The sequence below is a fragment of the Lithobates pipiens genome, unplaced genomic scaffold, assembly GCF_037356315.1.
Source record: "Lithobates pipiens isolate NorthernLeopardFrog02 unplaced genomic scaffold, aLitPip1_a1.2 Scaffold_16, whole genome shotgun sequence".
Classification (NCBI taxonomy): domain Eukaryota; kingdom Metazoa; phylum Chordata; class Amphibia; order Anura; family Ranidae; genus Lithobates; species Lithobates pipiens.
In genome coordinates, this window is record NW_027507748.1 from 191,258,035 (window position 1) to 191,279,928 (window position 21,894).

At 42.4% G+C, this 21,894-nt stretch overlaps 1 protein-coding gene across 1 annotated transcript in view; it reads left to right on the forward strand.

Moving 5' to 3' along the window:
* The window catches only part of WWC3 (WWC family member 3), a 274,579-nt gene that overhangs the window by 118,821 nt on the left and 133,864 nt on the right, over nucleotides 1–21,894 (forward strand). The window contains exons 4-5 of the mRNA XM_077480846.1: nucleotides 12,896–12,972; nucleotides 17,297–17,376. Of these exons, the coding sequence (XP_077336972.1) occupies nucleotides 12,896–12,972; nucleotides 17,297–17,376 (157 nt within the window). The remainder of the gene's footprint in view (nucleotides 1–12,895; nucleotides 12,973–17,296; nucleotides 17,377–21,894) is intronic.

Sequence of the window (21,894 nt, forward strand, 5' to 3'; positions counted from 1 at the left end):
AAACCACGGTCCCGCCTCCTGAGGTACCTGTGGGAGGAACAGCCACTGCCTGTGCCGTTGGTTCAGGAGAAGAGCCGGGCAGTGGAGTTTCCAGGAGTGCTACCCTATTCTGGACCTCGGAGACTGAGGTACCCAGGGAAGACACTAACGCATGCAGTTGTGTAATGGAAGAGGCGATGGACTCCAAGGAGGCCTGCTGAACACTGGGGTCCGTCACGGCTGGAGGTGGGAAGAGGAGTTTGAAGAGCTCGGCCTTCCGGGCAGTCGCAGGGAAGGGAATGCCTCTAAGCCTCAACTCCGCTGTCAGCCTGGGAATGGTCCAAGCCCTGAGGGACCGCAGGCTGCCATCCTCTGAAGCTGGGGATGGGGACAACGGGGCTGTGAGGTCCTCACTGCCGGCTAGAGACATGCTGGAATAGTCCAGGCCTAGTCGGATCAGCTTGTGTTTAGGGTTGTCTTTCCTTCTGAGCGGAACCTATATAGGGTGACATTAATTACAACACTCGTTGGTGATCTCTGATGGGATACATACCTAATAGAGAGGAGGGGCATTCCTGCTTTCGTGCGCCTCCTCCCCGTACTCTCGTATATATTTTCCTTACCTAAGAAGGCACCGTCCAAACTGGTGCAGGGTGGACCTACTGTGACTCGACTGACCTAAGAACATGAAAGTAAAATTGCTGAGAGTTCTGTCCTGTTTAAACAAAAATGGCTAAATAGTGACTTGCGTGAGGTGACAAGGTGTGTTGTTCCCTATTCCCTATTCATCGATTCCCCTTTTTTTTTTTTTTTTTTCTCCTCATCATTTTCCCCTTTTTTTTTTTTTTTTGAGATGAAAAATGAAATGAAATGAAATGAGACGAACAAACACAAACGAATTGTTGCCTTTGATGAGAACCTGCCATGACAGAGGCGCAGCTAGGTCGCGTCGCCGGCGCAACTGACAGCGAGCCGGACTCTGGAGCATGTACTGAAATGAGGCAATTTAGTGAAATGAGGCCAAGTGAGCACGGCCCCTTGGCTAGAACCCGATTTTGTAAAACAACTGGGTTTGAACCGAGGTGCAGGAGGTGACAGTGAAATGAGTGAAATGAGTGAATCCGCCATGACAGAGGCCCGAATCGCCATGCCGTAATTTTGCGACTGAGCACGAAACGGACTCTGGAGCATGTACTGAAATGAGGCCAGTCCTGGGACACGCCGAGATGAATTAGAGCATAAGCGTGACTATTCATGTCGGAGCGTGATAGATGAAACGAAATGATACCCATGACAAAGACAGGGGTCAATGGCTGCGCTCAAGAAACGACGGTGACCCTGTTCTCTGGAGCATGTACTGAAATGAGGCCTGTCCTGGGGCACGCCGAGACGAATTAGTGCACAGGCGTGATTTATTCGTGTCGGAGCGTGATAGGTGAAACGAAATGATGCCCATGACAAAGACGGGGATCAAATGGCTGCGCTCAAGAATCAACGGTGAACCCCGTCTCTGGAGCATGTACTGAAATGAGGCGAAGCAGCTGGGCACGCCGGAACGAATCGGTGCATGTATCTGCGACAGGATTCGAACCGGAGCGTAATAAGTGACACACCATGACAGAGACCGGAATCAACGACTGGCCCACCGATTCGGTAAAGAATCCGTCTCTGGAGCATGTATAGAAATGAGGCCAAACAACTGGGCGTACCGAGGCGAATCGGTGCATCGGTATAATGCGACAGGATTCGTAACGGGGCGTGATAAGTGACCAGAAATGATATGCCATGACGAAGACAAGAATCAAAATCGAGCCTGAACCTGCGAACGATTCCGTCTCCGGCGCATGTATTGAAATGAGGCCGACAACTGGGGCACACCGGAACGAATCAGTGCATCGGAGATGCGACTAGATTCGAATCGGAGCGCGATTCGTGACCGAAATGAAATGAAATGAAATGATTTGAAATGATCGAAATGATTGAAATGATCGAAATGATTTGAAATGATCGAAATGTTTGAAATGATCGAAATGATTGAAATGATCGAAATGATTAAAATGATCGAACTGACTGAAACGATCGAAATGATTGAAATGATCGAAATGTTTGAAATGATCGAAATTATTGAAATGATTGAAATTCTCCGGTTCGGTTAGGATTTAGAACGTCTGTTTGGGAATTTTCGATTCGGACGTAGAGACCAGTAATTTGGTCGGTATGCGGAAGGTTTAGAAAAGTGAAATGCTTGATGTGGTGTCATGAACGAGTGACCACGACTTTTCATGAATGAAAAATGATTTGAAATGATCGAAATGATTTGAAGTAATTGACATGTTTGAAATGATCGAAATGATTGAAATGAAATGATTGAAATGATCTGGTTAATTTAGAATTTAGAACGTCTGATTGGGAATTTGCGAAATGACCCGAACGATTCGGACGTTGTAGTAGAGACCAGTGATTTGGTCGGTCTAGCGAAATGTTTGTGAAATGAAATGCTCGATGTGGTGTCCACGACTTCTTTCGAGAAGTAAGGAGCACAAGTGTTTAGAGGTAACGAATGCGTGAGATGACATCGGAAAACACGATGGTGACATTTCAGTGAGTGGTTCGTGAGTTCAATGTATCACAGTTTAGTGACATAAAAATATAATGAAATGAGAAATGGGAGCCGAAGCCCTACCTGCGACAGCCGGACCAGATGCGTTGTACGACACCGGCAAGTTTCGACTATTGCGACACAAACACATGAACGCTCACGACGACAAAAACCAGACTGTGACACGAGGACAAAGACAGGACTTCTAACGGACACGGAACTCACGAACACTGCACTCACTCACTCTATCGGATAGTCGGCCCTAGATCTGTGACGTAGTAACTATTGCGCACAGGAACCGACAAGGAGCACAGCCGAACGGGCTGGTTAAATACCCTTCCGGGCTCCTCCCATAATTTCAGGCCACCATACTGGCCTTCTTATATGTCTGTGTATATATATATATATATGTGTGTGTGTGTGTGTGTATATAAAGCAATGCCTAAATTTTCGGCATTATATAAGTACCGTAAGTTAATAAGAGAGAAAGAAATTTGCAACAGTCCCGGCTTTAAGAAGTACGATTCTAGTGAACCTCTGTGGTGCTTGTGCGGTAGTTGACAAGGCAACAGCTGGCAGACTTTCAGTGATCTCTGACCCCTTTCTTTGCCACAGGAATGGCAGCCCAAAAATTTCTGGTCTGACAGATTCTTCTTAAAGTATACCTAGACCTGAGAACAACAATGTGGTATAATGCAACTTAATAGTCCTTAGATGAGGTGGTAGTTTTCTTCTTCAGACTTTTTCTTCTATATTTTTACATGGTAATCCTGCATATCACACTCTTCCTGTCCCTGAGTAACTAGTGAGTAGGTCCACTCACTGTACTGTTGTACTTTATTATTATAATTATTAATATTATTATACAGGATTTATATAGCGCCAGCAGTTTGCGCAGCACTTTACAATATAAAGGGAGACAGTAAAGTTACAATACAATAAAATACAAGAGGCTCAAGAAGGACCCGCTTTTAAAGTGGAGTGCCTAAAAAAATAAATAAAAAAAATGAAAAGTCAGCAGCTACAAATACCGCAACTGCTGACTTTTAAAATATGGACACTTACCTGTCCAGGGCACCTGCAATGTCCTTACCCGAAACCGATCCATCTCACAGCTCTGGGTGGAGGCGCTGGCATTGCTAGTAAGGGAATCAAGAAGTGAAGCCTTGCGGCTTCACAGCCTGGTTCCCTACTGCGCATGCGCGAGTCGCGCTGTATGTTCTGAGTGGTCCTTGTTGTCTTCTCGGACCTGTGTGTCTCCCAGAAGACAGTGGGGGGGGGGGGAGAGGCTGGACATGGCGTAGATCGATGCTGATACTGCGGCAATCTTTCACCGGAAGTGGAAGAAAATGCCTGGTTTAGACAGGTATCTGCTCCCCCCTGCCAAATGTGACACTGGAGGGGGGAGGAATCTGGACAGCGAAAGTTCTATTTTTGGGTGGAACTCTGCTTTAGGAGCTTACAATGTAATATGGTGTGTTAAGTGGTACAAAAGTTTATAACTGGGGGTGGGGAGGGGTGAGCTGATGGAAATGATAAAAGTTCAGTTAGTTGGAGGTGTGATAGGCTTCCCTGAAGAGATGAAGGCAGCTAGAGTCCCTCAGTAACTAGTGAGTAGGCTCACTTTGTACTGTTGTACTGTATCTCTGGAAATAGCTTGGGAGCTGATAGGATTAGTCGTTTAAAGAATGAAGGTAAGATATTTTATGCAGTTCTGCTCACAGAAAGTGACAAGGAAACTGCATATCTGGCAAGATCAACAAGCATTTTTTGTACTTGCACAAATGTTCTGACCCTGAAAAAAAATACTAATGCAGCCACCACATCTAAAGACTGTTTTGTTCTTGAGTTTAGTTATGTCTAAATTGAATTGAGTGTTCTCTTTGATTTGAGCACAAGTACAGTTTTTTTTCTAAATGATATTAGTAGCTCACTGATTGCTTTAGGGCCCCTTCACAGGCGGACCCAATCTGACCCCCAAGTCTTCTCTATGGAGTGGCAGGTGTCAACGGACATATGTCCATTGACACCCACCAACATCCGATCCTGTTCGCTAAAAACAAACGGATGGCAATCCGTTCGCCATCCGTCTACCAGATGGGATGGCAGTCGGGTATAAATGGAAAGGCGGTCCGTTTACATCTGACCACCCATAGAGGAGAGCAGGCTGTGTCTGTGTTCGCTCTGTATAAGGACAAAAAACTTCTTGCTCCAGGTCATACAATGAGAAAAATTTGGTTTCTACCATTGTTGATCTCCCTCAGAAAATGCTAGATACTTCGCTACTATGCTGGTCCAATGACTCCAATAGGTTCTGAGTCACCAACCTGTAACAAGTATACAGATCAGGGGAAGTCAGAGCCCCAAATCTACATCCCAGGCAATTAGTATTTTCATAAGGAGGTCAGCATTTGCAACCTCCATACTTACTCTGTAGCGTTTTCCATTTAAGACAGTTTTCCACATTTGGAGTATTTTGTTGTAGAAATGTGATTTCGTTGCTAATTTCTTTTCTGTTTGCAGATAAGAATGTCATCTGGCACTGGCCAATGTGTGTAGGCCAAACATAAGACAAAGCCATTCTTTATATAAACTACTGCAGCCCACATGTTTGGCCTCATGGCTCAGCGTGAGCTGGTGATGGCGCATACATAACTTAAAATGTTAATACGTTTTTGTTTTCAAACAAATAAATCACATACCAGTTCTTCCTTTCCTGGTTGCAGTGATTTGCGTACAAGACTACAATCGTCATTTAATAAATAACAGGAATGTTTTTTAGAGCAAATTGCTGTGGATATTCCCTAGTGAATCATAGCCACCCACATGTAATGCGTTTTTTTTTTTTTTTTTGCACGAATGGACACAAAACTACCAAGGACCATTATGTCTTGAGAGCATTTTTAAGCAGTTGCAGAACATATGAATTGTCATCACAATTTAAATTTTTGCCATGAAAAGGAACATTTTACAGCTGTAATAGTGAAGAAAACTGCTATGGGGAATATTTTTGTAGTTTGCTATTAAGTTCTGAAAATAGCTATCATCATTGCTCTGTGTTAAACTGTTATACTGTGTAGTTCTATTCTTACCATGAGTCAAGATGAAGGCCTTGTAGTGGACAGAAAAAAATACATTTCTTAGCTTGTGAGTTGGCTGTCGGTTTTTGCCTTCAATTTATGGTTGGGAAACAGTATGTTGTTGTGGTGGTGATAACCCTTCCCTATGTTATCCAAAAAGCTTAAAAATAGATTTTTTGGCTGGAGCTACACTTAAAAAATTTACCTGTTCCGACTTACAAACAGATTCAACTTAAGAACAAACCTACAGTCCCTATCTAGTTTGTAACCTGGGGACCCCCTGTATTCTTCACAAGTGGTAAACCCATTTTAAAACAACTCCTAAATGACTTCTATAGCTACAGGTACTGTGAAGCAATTCATCCTCAATTCTCTAATCTCTAATGTTAAAGTGTTTCTAAACCCAGGACCCTGTATTCACTATATCTGGTCTCCCACAGTACGCAGAACATGGAAATGCAATTATTTTAGTAACTAAAAACTGCTAAATACCTTTTATTATCAGCAGTGTATAACAGGCTTGTGACTTCTATGAGTGTCCCGTGAGTACTGGTTAAAGCTTGCAGGAGGAGTTTTCCTTTTCGTCTGACCGTCCTATGAGGCTGCATGTCCTGATCCTCTGTCTGGAGAGTGCTGATTGGCCCTGTGCTGATCACATGCACCTTCCCAAAAAAAAGCAATACGCACCAAACTGAGCATGTGCAGAGTGCATTCAAGGCTCTGTATTGTGCACTGTGAGTATAACAAGCATGCTTTATTGCAAATACAGTCTGATTTGAATGCTGTTGATTTAGTAACACTTTAACACAGAGTAGGTTCGCTTCACTACTTGTATTTGAAATGTTATTGAGGTCTGTGGGAGGGCTTATTTGAAAGCATACATACTGCTTGTTAAGAATTTGAGAAAAATATTGAATGTCTTTAGCCTGGCTGCAGTTCTATATTAAACCCCAATTGAAGCCTTTGTTATATATTACTGAAATCCAACCAGGCTCCATATAAAGTAATTAATATGGGGCTTTTTTCTAATTTTTTTTTTAACCACTAAATGGATCATCAAGAGGCCCCTCCCCTGAATGAAAGTACGTTAATAAACAGGGCTGTTCAAGGGGGCACGTCGGACCAGTGAATTACAGTAATATATACTGAGGGTTCATTTGGGCTTTAATGTAGGTGGGTTTTCAGTTTTACTTGCAGCTCTTATTAAGGTTTAGGAAGATAGGAAACATCCACTGCTTCAAAGCTTAGGCTCCTGCTGTCTCCTGAGAGTTGGGTGCCAGGCCATAGGGAGCTGTCCAAGATCTGAATACTCTGTAGAAAAGGCACCTACACACCAAGGAAGTCACGATATGAAAAACTTTATTCCACAGACAAGCACAATAGCACTTCCCTTTCTTACACAGGTTAGCTGGCATAGGTGTTAGGAGGAGGGAAGGGACAGTTGACAGATGTAAGCTGGAATTCCACTTTAATTGGCTTAGCACTCTAATTTCACCTTGGCATTGAGAATGCTAAGTTAGTAAAAAAAAATTCTGAATCTGTTCTCTGTGGTCATTGCACTTTGTGCATTTCTCAGGGCATTATTTGTTAAAAGAGAAGTGTGGGATTCCAAAAAAATAAACTATCACACTCCCCTATGCAGATGCATTGATCCAAACCTGCAACTTCCCCCTGCCATCTTTACATCGAGAACTGAGCAATCAAAGTCCTTTTATCTGCCCTATGCACAGAGCGGTGACTGTCAGTCACCGCTCTGTGCTTTGCTCCTCCAGCGCTCACTGGACTGTGCAGAGGGCAGGAGCGGCTGGCTGAGACTCTCAGCGGTGCAACATTATTGTCGGGATTACTGCAGAGCCTAGACCTAGTCCTGTGATGTCAGCCGGCAGCGGGCTTTATCCTGCTGTCAGCTGAATTTGGGTTACAGAAGTGCAGAACTACTGTAAGTGAACTCCTGTGACCTGCAGGAGAAGTATGGCCAAAATAGCTTTGACCATACTTCTCATTTAGGCCTGATTCACACCTATGCATTTTTAGCACTTTTTGCATTTTGCAGATTTGCACTACAGCCCATTTAACATGGTTACTTATGGAACATGTTCTGTCGGGCAAATCTACAAAATGCAAAAAGCACTAAAAATGCATAGGTGTGAATCAGGCCTTGAAGTGGAACTTTAGTCAGAAAATGAAGTCCTGGTAGATAACTTCAGGCTGGCCCCTTTTGCATGTTTAGCTTTGTAAACACACTAAAATCAGCTGCCTATATTAAAATCCAATAATACACTGTCTCACCCTGCTCTGCACATGCTCAGTTGCTATCTATTTTTTGCCACTATGCCAAAAGTCAGAGCCACTAGAGGCTGATCTGCTGACAGCCTAAAGATTTACTGCTGCTCAGGGATTCTGGGCTTCAGCAGAACGGCTGGTAAGAAGAAACAGGAGTAATGCTGGAGGCACAGGCTAATTTTGGTAGCATAATTAATAATGTGGAATATATGTTCCTTGCTGAAGAACAGCATTTTTTATCAAGTTGTTAGGGATAAAATTCTGCTTTGAGGTGTATGCATAGTTAGAACTTTTTTTTAGTTTTGCATTTAAGGGGGGAAGAGATGTAGAAGTTATGGAAAATCTAACATTTTACAGTTGTCATCAGAACATCAGGATGACACTGGTTTCAGTGAAAACAGCCAGAGAGGAGCATTTCGCTAATTTTTTTGAGTTTTTTCCTACTTCCTGTTGTGCCTCCAGGGCAGGAAATGAAGAAATTCTCTGAAACAGGAGAACAATATTATAAATCTGCAGTTGTACTGAGTGCAGAGCTCTCTTCACTTAATTGTTTACTTAGATTGGTAATATCTCAAATCCGATTTTAAATTGTCCATCCAAACCTTGAGCAGCTGTAGGGTGGAGGTCCTATTTTATAATTTCTGTACAACAATTACAAATAAAATAAATCTGTCAATAGCTATTGAAAAATCTGTGTAAGAAAACGGTGAAATATGTACAAAGAAATGACATTGGTCACATTTGCATTATCTACATAGTAATTTAGAGCAGAGTGTCCAGATGTAAAATTATTTTACATAAATGATTTGTGCCATGTGCTACTGATACGACTTTTTTTTGTGGTTAAAATAATGTTAACATCTGTTTCCAACACTGAATCACAATGTCTTGCTGTTATCTTAACCATGCAGACTGCATATTAACATGTCAGTGCCGGTTCATATTTTATAATGATTCTTTAAAGTGGTTGGGCAAGTATATACTGTGTCTTGAAAAAGTATTCATACCCCTTGAAATTTTTCCAGATTATGTCATGTTACAACCAAAAACGTAAATGTATTTTATTGGGATTGTATGTGACAGACCAACACAAAGTGACACATAATTGTGAAGTGAAAGGAAAATGATAAATGGTTTTCAATATTTTTTACAAATAAATATCTGAAAATATCTGTGTTTGTATTTAGCCCCCTTTAACCTGATACCCCTAACTAAAATCTAGTGGAACCAATTGCCTCCAGAAGTCACCAAATTAGTAAATGTGTGTAATTTAATCTCAGTAGAAATACGGCTGTTCTGTGAAGCCCTAAGAGGTTTGTTAGAGAACCTTAGTGAACAAACAGCGTCATGAAGGCCAAGTAACATATCAGACAGGCCAAGGATAAAGTTGTGGAGATCTTTAAAGCTGGGCTCGGTTATAAAAAAAATATCCCAAGCTTTGAACATATCACGGAGCACTGTTTAATCCATCATCCGAAAATGGAATGAGTATGGCACAACTGCAAACCTACCAAGACATGACCATGCACCTAAACCAACAGGTCAGCAAGAAGAGCATTATTCAGAGAAGCAGCTGAGAGGCCCATGGTAACTCTGGGGGAGCTGCAGAGATCCACAGCTCAGGTGGGAGAATCTGCCCACAGGACAACTATTAGTCGTGTACTCTACAGATCTCTACAAATCTGGCCTATGGAAGAGTGGCAAGAAGAAAGCCATTGTTGAAAGAAAACCATAAGAAGTCCATTTGCAGTTTGCGAGAAGCCATGTGGGGGACACAGCAAACATGTGGAAGAAGGTGCTCTGGTCAGATGAAACCAAAATTTAACTTTTTGGCCTAAAAGCAAAATGCTATGTGTGGCGGAAAACTAACACTGCACATCACCCTGAACACACCATCCCCACTATGAAACATGATGGTGGTGGCATTGTGTTGTAGGGATGCTTTTCCTCAGCAGGGACAGGGAAGCTGGTCAGAGTTGATGGATTGAGCCAAATACAGGGCAATCTTAGAAGAAAACCTGTTAGAGTCTGCAAAAGACTCGAGACTGGGGCGGAGGTTTACCTTCCAGCAGGACAATGACCCTAAACATACAGCCAGAGCTACAATGGAATGGTTTAGATCAAAGCATATTTATGTGTTACAATGGCCCAGGCAAAGTCCAGACTTAAATGCAATTGAGAATCTGTGGCAAGACTTGAAAATTTCTGTTCTGATGGAGCTTGAGCTAATTTGCAAAGAAGAATGGGAAAAAATGTCACTCTCTAGAGGTTCCCTACCCCTGCTCTAGATGTACAAAGCTGGTAGAGACATCCCCAAAGAGATTTGCTGCTGTAATTGCAGCGAAAGGTGGTTCTATAAAGTATTGACTCAGGGGGGCTGAATACACCCCACACCTTTCACATATTTATTTGTAAAAAAAAATTTTGAATACCATTTATAATTTTCCTTTCACTTCAGTTATGTGCCACTTTATGTTGGTCTATCACATAAAATTTCAATAAAATACATTTAAGTTTTTTGTTGTAACATGACAAAATGTGGAAAATTTAAAGGGGTACGAATACTTTTTCAAGGCACTGTATGTCCTCAGTCATAGAAAATAATGGACTTCCTAGACATAAGCACCAAGATTATAATAGAGATCGACTCCATGGGCAGGCCTGGCACCTGTGTGACTATTTCACAAGAAATAGAGTACAAAACACGACCTGGCCCTGGGCAAACTGGGTAATGCCAGCTAAGCTTTGCCTACATCTGAAGTCACTTCTACTACTGTACTATATGGTAAGGAGGGTGGCGGGAGACAAGAAACAGCAGTTCTGTACAGTTAAAGCGGTGTTAAACCCAAAACCCAAAATGTATTATATTGCAGCCTGCCAATTATTAGATGTGGTGGCTGGATCGGTTTTCTTTCATTAGCAAATATCACTGCATTCAGAATACAGTGAGCACCATATAAATATCACTGCATACAGAGTACAGTGAGCACCATATGAATACCACTGCAGACAGAATACAGTGAGCACCATATAAATACCACTGCAGACAGAATACAGTGAGCACCATGTTAATACCACTGCAGACAGAATACAGTGAGCACCATGTAAATACCACTGCAGACAGAATACAGTGAGCACCATGTAAATACCACTGCAGACAGAATACAGTGAGCACCATGTAAATACCACTGCAGACAGAATACAGTGAGCACCATGTAAATACCACTGCAGACAGAATACAGTGAGCACCGTGTAAATACCACTGCAGACAAAATACAGTGAGCACCATATAAATACCACTGCAGACAGAATACAGTGAGCACCATATAAATACCACTGTAGACAGAATACAGTGAGCACCATATAAATACCACTGCAGAGAGAATACAGTGAGCCCCATATAAATACCACTGCAGACAGAATACAGTGAGCACCATGTAAATACCACTGCAGACAGAATACAGTGAGCACCATATAAATACCACTGCAGACAGAATACAGTGAGCACCATATAAATACCATTGCAGACAGAATACAGTGAGCACCATGTAAATCCTACTATCACATCCTAGAACATAGGTATTTTATAATAATCCCCAAAGTCCATTTCCATTCATCATATACTGTACACACAACCTGGCCCTGGGCAAATTGGGTAATGCCAGCTAAGCTTTGCCTACATCTGAAGTCACTTCTACTACTTGGAAATATGGTAAGGAGGGTGGCGAGAGACAAGAAACAGAGCAGTTCTGTACAGTTAAAGCGGTGTTAAACCCAAAACCCAAAATGTATTATATTGCAGCCTGCCAATTATTAGATGTGGTGGCTGCATCGGTTTTCTTTCATTAGCAAATATCACTGCATTCAGAATACAGTGAGCACCATATAAATATCACTGCATACAGAATACAGTGAGCACCATATAAATACCACTGCAGACAGAATACAGTGAGCACCGTGTAAATACCACTGCAGACAAAATACAGTGAGCACCATATAAATACCACTGCAGACAGAATACAGTGAGCACCATATAAATACCACTGCAGAGAGAATACAGTGAGCCCCATATAAATACCACTGCAGACAGAATACAGTGAGCACCATATAAATACCACTGCAGACAGAATACAGTGAGCACCGTGTAAATACCACTGCAGACAAAATACAGTGAGCACCATATAAATACCACTGCAGACAGAATACAGTGAGCACCATATAAATACCACTGCAGAGAGAATACAGTGAGCCCCATATAAATACCACTGCAGACAGAATACAGTGAGCACCATGTAAATACCACTGCAGACAGAATACAGTGAGCACCATATAAATACCACTGCAGACAGAATACAGTGAGCACCATGTAAATCCTACTATCACATCCTAGAACATAGGTATTTTATAATAATCCCCAAAATCCATTTCCATTTATCATATACTGTACATTCAATGTGGATTTTATGCTCCAATTTTCATCTGTGCTTTATGACAGGAACTTTTCACCACTTCATGTGCCACCACCACCTTCTAAAATGGGCACTCACCAGAGCCTAGAAAAAGTTTTGCCTTTGGTTCATATAGGGATAACCACTCCACTATCCTGCCATTCCTCCAGCTAGTTAACCACTAGGTGCTCCTTATATATCCTTGTCAGTGTTGGTATCTCATAAAAATTAAACATCCATCGTTACGCAATATATTTTTATAAAATTAAGAAAATATACCAAATCAAACCATTATTCAACCAAAAACCGTTTAACCACAAAGTGAAAGAACAAGCTGGCAGCCTAGAAAGCAAGAATTTGGGAGCTCTTCTAAACTGCTAGCTCCTAATTTGTACTGATTGGCTACTAATTCTTGCATGAGCTTTGCTTTCTGTACTTAAATGTAATGTATTAGATATTTTGTATTTTTAATGCGTGTTCATATTGTACTTCTAATTTTCTTTTAGCTTTTTCTGGATTCTCTACAAACACAAAATATGATCCTTATCAAATTAAGGCTGAAATAGCAAGTCGTCGAGACAGGGTAAGAATTCCACTGCTGATGATTCAGACATTGTCAGATAGGAGTTGTTGCAATGTTCTATATGTACTGCATCTCTATATAAAAGCTTTATTTCAGTTTTGGGTAAAGTGGGGGTGGATTAGACATCTGTCAACTTGTGTCCCCATTGGAGAGATTTACTTCTCTAGTTGTACTGGTGACCTAAGAAGGGGAGGGGAAATAGAAAATTTTAAATAGCCACAACAAGAGGTAAGGGTAAATCATCCAATGGGGACACCTGTTCTAGTTGTCTAAGAGGGGCATTTCTGTGATTTTAGGAGACTAGCTCTCTTCTGCATCTCTGAGATAGGAAGTGAAGGAAAATTTCCTTCAGCTTCAGCGGCACAGTCAGAAAAAATAAACTGGCAAGGGTTTTAATATTTTCATACTCTACAAAATAAATTGGGCTTTACATAAGCTTGCATGCAGCAGTTCCTTGCGCATATTTACAAGTTCTTTTTTTTTTTTACAAACAATCCTGTGGGAGTAGAAATCACTAAACTAATAGCAAAACTAGAGAGTTGACAACATTTGCATCATTTGTACCCTAAAGTGGAACTTCCACTCATCGGAACCCTCCCCCCCTCCGGTGTCACAGTTGGCACCTTTCAGGGGGGAGGGGGGTGCAGATACCTGTCTAAGACACACATGGGTCCCAGAGACAGCGTGGACCATTCCTATTGAGCTGCGCGACTCGCACATGCACAGTAGGGAACCGGGAAGTGAAGCCGCAACGCTTCACTTCCTGATTCCCTCATCTAGAATGGTGGCGGCAGCAGCCGAGAGCCGAGCGATCAATCGGCCTCGGCTGCCGACATCGGTGGACCCTGGGACAGGTGAGTGTCCATTTATTAATAGTCAGCAGCTGTTAGTATTTATAGCTGATGGCTTTTAAGAATTTTTTTCCAGTGAAATCCCTCTTTAACATTCATTCTCTGTTGCCCAGAATCGTGCAGTATAGGATACAACTTTTTTTGGCAGGGTTGTGATGCAGCTACCTAACTTCAGGTGTTTGGACACTGGCAAAAACGAAATGCTACAGCAGCATCCCCCTATATAACCCCTTCCACTCTCAACTAGCCTCAGTTTTTTAAAGTGCCCTGAAGTGATGGACCTCCTCTCTCTACCTCCTTACCCTCTCCTGTACAGGTTTTCTCTCTCTCTCTCCCATCCCCTCTGTAACATAACAATATGTGTGCCTGCGTTATATAAAAAAAAATGCAGATCTATACCTATATCAGAGGGTCTCCTGGCACTCACATGACTCGTCGGCTCTCTGTATCTCCTCTCTTTCCCTCCTCCCCAGCTGACATCATCGGGATTGCCTCGGCCTCGCCCACTGGAACTATTAGCCGGGCAGAGGAGAGAGCTGAGGAGTCACGTGAGTGCTGGGAGATGTTCTGATATAGCTACAGATCGGCATAATTTTTATATAACACAGGCACAGGGACACATATTGTTATGTTACAGAGGGGATGGGAGGTTTTTATAGTAGTGGCTTAACAATCACTTTAAGGCCTATAATATTCCACCCTTCACTGTTAGGCAGGTCATACATTAACCTTTATTTTTTTTGTTTTTCATTCAACATTCAACCAGCCAGTTTAAAAAAAAAAAAAAAAAAAAGATCCAATTCTTCCCCGCTGTGCTATTGTGTTCTGACAGCAGGGAGCCCTCCTCGCCATCAGAATACAATGATTGGCGCTGCTGGCTTTAGCCAGTGGCATGTATTGTTTGGGAAAAATCCAACAGGCTGGTTGTACAAAAGTTGATCAGTAGATAAACTTCTTAACAATCAGGGTGCCCATACTGTACATGGACCGAAATTTGTCTGGTCCCTGCTGAACTGGCTGAATTTCAATTCATGTATGGCTGGCTTTAGGGACAGTCTTGTCTATATTCCTATCGCACACGTTCTGGAAAGCAAGGCTCATCAATAGTGGGTGCTGTAACGATTACCAGCTGGATCCTGGAAACATCAAGCAAGTGTACATATTCGCCAGCACACAAAGGATCTACAATCACCATCCAAAGGTTTTTATTGCGGAGAGACCACATCACAGAGACAAGTGCAACGTTTCGGAGTCATGCATGACCCTGCTTGATGACGAAGGGGTCCTGCGTGACTCCAAAACGTTGCACTTTTCTCTGTGATCTCTCCATAATAAAAACCTTTGGCTGGTGATTGTAGATCCTTGGTGTGCTGATGAATATGTACACTGGCTTTAGGGACACTCTACCAGATCTGTTAGTGCGTCATGGTCTTTGCTGCATCAGGCATCTTTCTCAGATTCTCACACCCTGGGCTTCTGTTCACATGTTTGTTAAGTTTTACCATCTGAATGTTTAAAGTATAACCAAAGGCAAAACTTTTTTTCCAGTTTTGGATATAGTGGAGAGGGATTAGAACACCTGTGAGGCTTTGTTGCTGTCTGTGTCCCTGATAGGGATACTTACCCTCTCTATTTGTCTTGATTTTTATCAAAAGTGAAAGTTAAAGAAAATCACAAATTTTGGGTTGTTCCCAGAAAAGTTATAGCGAGGAAATCTTCCAATGGGCACACAAGTTTTGGTGACCTGGGGGCCGCCCAAGGGATTTCCTGAGTTTGATAAAATTTCTTCTCACTTCCTGTTTTGGCTATGGGACAGGAAGTGAAGGTAAATCTCCCTAATAACCCCCAATACTGACAGGGGTTATAACCCTCCCTTACTTTATCCACAATGAAAAAATAAAAAAGTTTTGCCTATAGTTCTACTTTAAGCCTCTTCTGATGCCAGTTTCGGGTGTAAGGTGCTACAAGCTGCTCCGTGAGTCTGCCACACTTTCTTGACTTCTTGGCTTGTTTGTTTGTAGGCTTGCTGGCATTGTTTGCTGTGTTACTCACCTCTTTATTGGTCTCCATTCGAATGTCCCTGTCATAATGATTTAAAGAAGCTTGTGCCTTTTACTGTACAATCAGGAAAATAGAGGAAAATAGGCCTTTTGGCTTACTAGTAAAACAGTTTCCTGGAGTACAGTACAAGACGCCAGACCCCCCCCCCCCCCTCCAGCCATCTCTGTTCATTTGATCTCCCTATTGCTTGCTACAAAATTGAGGTTCTCCGGGGTGGTAGAATTATAGGTCCAATCACTTGAAGGTAGCTGTATATAACAATAGTGTTTTAGAGAAGCCTATGTCCTGTGCCGTACTCCAGGAAATGGTTTTTACTGGTAAGTTAAAAATTGTATTTTTCTGCCACATGATGTCTTTATTCTTCCTGGTTGAATGATAGCCAGCATCATTCAACCCACTTCCTCTGAGCCCAGGTTGTCATGGCCTGCCTTCCAGCCCATGACTGGACAGTGAAAGTAGAAGCTGCACAGTGATGAGCTCCTTTCTCTGACACTCTGCCATCTCCTCCTATCGGCACACTTTTAATGATATGGTAATTAATGCAGAATTGCATTAATGTGTCTTTTAAGTCTGCCTAGAGTTCAGCTTTAAAATAAACAATACTGTGCATCCCTGTATTTGTTTAAAAACTATTTTTGGTTTCTTTCAGTGCCCTCACCATAATCCTACAATTTATACTATTTATCTGCTCCAAAACCCTAGCAATATAATAAATGGTATACACATCTTGTAATGGCAAGGGCTAACAATCTTTTCAAGTAATTTTTTTGAAAGGTCATGCCATGTATTTTAGACCGTAACTACTAAACCATAAACCAGGGGTCCTGGATGAATAGTTGGTCACAGAAGCATAAAGAATGGATTTGCATGTCTCTGCCAACTGTCCCCAAGCCTAGGTTGACACTAATGCTGTGAAGTAAACCTCTTAATCCATGTGCGTTTCTCTCACCACATTCAGATTGCACTCTCCCTGCGATCTGCAGTGGGTGTCAGTGTGATCTAAATGGCACCCCATACGCAGGTCGCAAACGCAGTGGTGGACCAGACTGCATGGTACAAATGTACCATGCAATCTGGTTGCAGTGTGGTTCCAAAACTGGTACATGCACGACTTTGGTGTGATGCGGTGTGGATCGCTTGTGAATAGATAGGAATGTGGCGCTTTTCCTGTGCGATTCACATGCAGTCCATATTGTGAACCGAGGCTAAATGCAGGTAAAAACCCTTGGATTTCTGATGGAAGGTACAACATGTAAATAACTTTTGTTTTATTTATCCAATAATATAGCAAATGAGATTCCAACAAGTAATTTTCACATATGACCATTAAGCTTTTTGTAGTAAAACAAATTAATTAATTTTATAATAATTTGTTTAAATGTTGTTAATGTACAATAGTATCTTATTTTCAGCTTTCTAGGTTAAAACGAGAGCTAACTCTGATGAAACAAGAACTTCAGTTCAAGGAAAAGGGAGTGGAAACTCTACAAGAGTAAGCTGGCTGTGGATATTTACTTCTTTTTAATTGAACATATTGCTCTTGGTGTGCTTGAAATGATTTTCAGAAAATTTTAAAGGAATCATCTTTTCCCTTGCATTCCATTCATGCGGTATATAGAGTGGGTTTGTTCTTCTACTCATGAGCATGGAGATGTAACCTCTAAAAAGATAATACAGGTCCATTAGACATGTGGATATATTTGTTCATGTAATGTATTGTGGGTGGCTGTCTTAGTATACGTATGTTAGCATGTAACCTGTTCCTTTTGCAGCATATTAATTGCACTGCTGACTCAGAATTCCCTCTTCCTTGGAGGAGTCTGCTTAGCCAGTATTCCACGAGGACCTAACTATGCAATTCCTTCCTACTGAACACATAGCTGTAATAAGCTGCGGACATTACAGCTCTGGCCGTGCAGGGAATTTCCATCTGCGCTAATGTTTAGTTTAGAAAATCTTAGCATACTTTCAGAACAGGGTGGCATTGTTAGGTCTCTAGCAGAGAAGCCATAGATTATATGTATGTAGCAAAAGACACAAGCCCACGAGAAAACACCAGATATGGCCAGTGCCCTGAGATAACAGTAAAATACACAGAAGCGGCTTAAAAAACAAAAAGAGCATTGTTAGTGGTAATGGGACAGGTCCTGTGTATAAAAAAAAATCCCTGGCCTCCCAACAGTACCTGCTGTTGATAGAAGGGTAGCAGGAAGCAAGCTGTGGTTAGCCTGAGGTCTGTTGCCAGGCCTGATGATGTAAAAGGCCAGGTTTACAACAAAACTTTCCATTCTTCAAGTAGGTAATCTATGGCTTTACATGGGAGGTGTCTAATGTGGCTGGCAGTTATTTCTTCAAGATGTGATTTTAAAAATAGTGCTCCAAGGATTAAATCATTCCAAGGGCAGCATGCTCAGATGATTTGTTTATTCGCTGTGTCCTCAATTTGCGACATTAATCAATGAGTCAGTTGACAGTATAGTGTAAGATTCTGTTCTTAAAGTGGAAGTAAACCATCCTATCATTTACAGCCAAGGAAGCTGCCATCTTGGCCTCTGTTTAATCTTCAACTGCCATGATGCTGCACATGTAATCAGATATGACACCAGCCAGATGGTTTTGACGGTTTGGTCGAGAGCACAAGCAAATGTGACGGTTACATTTCCGGCAAATGGGAATGTACAGTATTTTTTGAAACTGTTAAATCGATGGGTTTACTTCCACTTTAAAGTATACATAAACCCAATCACTAAAATCTCACAATTTGTAACATTTTATTGTTATTACAGAAGTAATGTCAGTCTTTTTTTAAATCTGAGGCTGGCATTCAACTAATACCTGGTGATATTGGCATGAAGGTCCTTGTTCAGGCACTTCCTGTTAAAGCAGAACTAGACTCTCCTATCCTTTTCAGCCAAGGAAGCTGCCATCTTGGCCTCTGTTTAACTGCCACGGTGATACATATGTGATCAGTTATGACACCAGACATTTGCTGGATTGACAGTTTGGTTGAGAGCACAAGCAAATGTAACAGTTAGCATTCTTGGCATGCCAGCAATGTAACTGTTTTTGGAACCTGATAAATTGATGGGTTTAGTTCTGCTTTAAGTCGGGCTAACACTGTGTCTTAAAATGCATAGTTGTGTTTTGTCTCTGTCACTTGTGCTACCAGTAGAAAGTGCTGTGCTGACATTTATTGCACAGATATATTCTACTGGCCACGTTCTGGAGTCAGGCTCAGATGCCAGTAGCTATAGCAGTGGAGCAGCACCCACCAACAAGCAGGACCTGGCTGATGAGACAGGATCACCTGAGGTGCGGGGTCTAAGTACTAACCTTTATTAATATTATTGAAAAACCTGTTGCACTATAAGTATAAAGTGCATAAATTCATAACAATTAATTAATCATGTAAACATTCATATATATCGAAAACTGTTAATAAGAATGTGTTTAAAAGCATTCATAAATAATCCAGTAAAGTCCATCGGAAAAAATGAAGAAGAGAAGTGCTCTTGTGCAAAAAGTTTATTTAAATTTGTGTATCAACAAAAATGCATATTTCAATGCGGATAGCAAAAGCTTCACACCCAAAAGTGCACATCCAATCCGATTGGACCTGAGGTAGCTGGCTGCAAGTCGGTTTACATTCGACTGCCCATAGAGGAGAATGGAATGTGTTTAAAAGCATTCATAAATAATCCAGTAAAGTCCATCGGAAAAAATGAAGAAGAGAAGTGCTCTTGCGCAAAAAGTTAATTTAAATTTGTGTATTAACAAAGAATCCATATTTCAATGCGGATAGCAAAATCTTCACACCCAAAAGTGCACATCCAATCCGTTTGAGGAGAATGGAGGGTCCGATTGGGTCCACCTGAAAAACAGACCAGCAAACCCGATCAGACGGCCTGTGTGAAAGGGGCCTTAGGATCTATGTAAATGGAAACCTTCCTCCTGGTATAGTCATTTTGTCAAATTGCCCATTTGTGGTACTTTTAAAGCTCCCATTGATTTCCTGATGAGTAGAGATTGCTGTATATACACAGTGGACCTACTAAAGGAGTAGGAGATGTTTACTTGGCAAAGTGTATCTTCAATTTGCTTAGTAGATGAGGCAAAGCAATGTTCACTTCACATATACCTCATCATGTGGAAGGGAAACAAAAAAAAAGAGGAATTTTGATGCATTTGTTTGCATATGGTTGGTTGATAGAAATAAACATGGCTACACTTCATTTACTAAGCTAAGTGAACATTCACTGTGCGAAGTAAACATATTTGCCAAGTGAACATGCTCTAATGCTTTCTTAAACAGTATCTAAACCCAAAATCAATAATATAGTATATATTACGAGTCCTTAGATGAGGTGGCTGTATTGCTTTTCTTTTTTTCTTTTTCCTTAATTTTTGCCTAGTAATCCTCCTACTTCCTATTCCTGGGTGACTACATTCATTGCCCTGTTCTGTTTCTATCAAGGCAGCCATGGTTGTCACACAGACTAGACTTTAACCAGTTGCCGACCGCCGCACGACGATGTACGTCGACAGCATGGCACGGGCAGGCATATTGGCGTACATGTACGTCCCTTGCCTCCCGCGGGTCGGGGGCCGATCGGGCCCCCGCCCGGTGCCTGCGGCGGTCGGTTTTCGTCCGGGAGCGATCCGGGACGAGGGGGCGGCCATTCATTCATGGCCACCCCCTCGCGATCGCTCCCGACGAATAGGAATCCCCCGTGACATCACTTCCTCTCCTGTAATGTAAACACAGGAGAGGAAGTGATGTATTCTCTCCTCCGTGTCGGTATTTTTCGTTCCGACACGGAGGAGAGCGGATCGGTGAGTTGCACCAACACTCTACACACACAGTAGAACATGCCAGGCACACTCACACACCCCCTTTACCCCCCGATCACCCCCCCAATTACCCCTGCCCCCCAGTCACAGTGACACCAATGTCATTTTTTTTTTTTTTTTTTTTTTTTTTTTTGCATTGGTGTCATTTGTGACTGTAATAACTGTTAGGGCAGTTAGAGTTAGCCCCCTTTAGTTCTAATGTACCCCCCTAACCCCCCCAATAAAGGTTTAACCCCGTGATCACCCCCCGTCGCCAGTGTCACTAAGGCTGGGTTCACATTGCAGCGGTTTATGAGAACGAATGTGATTCGCACCGCACTGCAGTGCAAATCACATCCGATCTCTGTGCGATTCGAGTTCAGCCATTCGCCGCACCCGCCGCACCCACCGCAAATTCGCACGGGACCCTTTTTTTGGCCCGCAGCAGAATCGGATCGCATGGGTGTTCACACCATGCGATCCGAGTTTGCAGATCGCACTGCGATATGCGAACTGATCTGGGGGTGTCAGTAACATTTCACTGACACTCCCAGCAGTTCGCATAGGGCAGTGTGAACTGCCGCCGGGAGGCATGCGATGCGGGAACCCGCTGCGGATTTGCGGCGTTTCCGCATCGCTCCAGTGTGAACCCAGCCTAATAAGCGATCATTTTTCTGATCGCCGTATTAGTGTCACAGGTGACGCTAGTTAGGCAGGTAGGTATTTAGGTTCGCCGCAGCTTTTTATAGCGCCAGGGACCCCCATATACTACCGCATAAAGCCCCCTGATTGCCCCCTAGTTAACCCTTTCACCAGTGATCACCATATAACTGTTACAGGTGACGCTGGTTGGTTAGTTATTTTTTATAGTTTCAGGGCACCCGCCATTTATTACCTAATAAAGGTTTAACCCCCTGATCACCCGGCGGGTGTCATTTGTGACTAATAACTGTTAGGGCAGTTAGGGTTAGCCCCCTTTAGTTCTAAGGTACCCCCCTAACCCCCCCAATAAAGGTTTAACCCCGTGATCACCCCCCGTCGCCAGTGTCACTAAGGCTGGGTTCACATTGCAGCGGTTTATGAGAACGGATGTGATTCGCACCACACTGCAGTGCAAATCACATCCGATCTCTGTGCGATTCGAGTTCAGCCATTCGCCGCACCCGCCGCACCCGCCGCA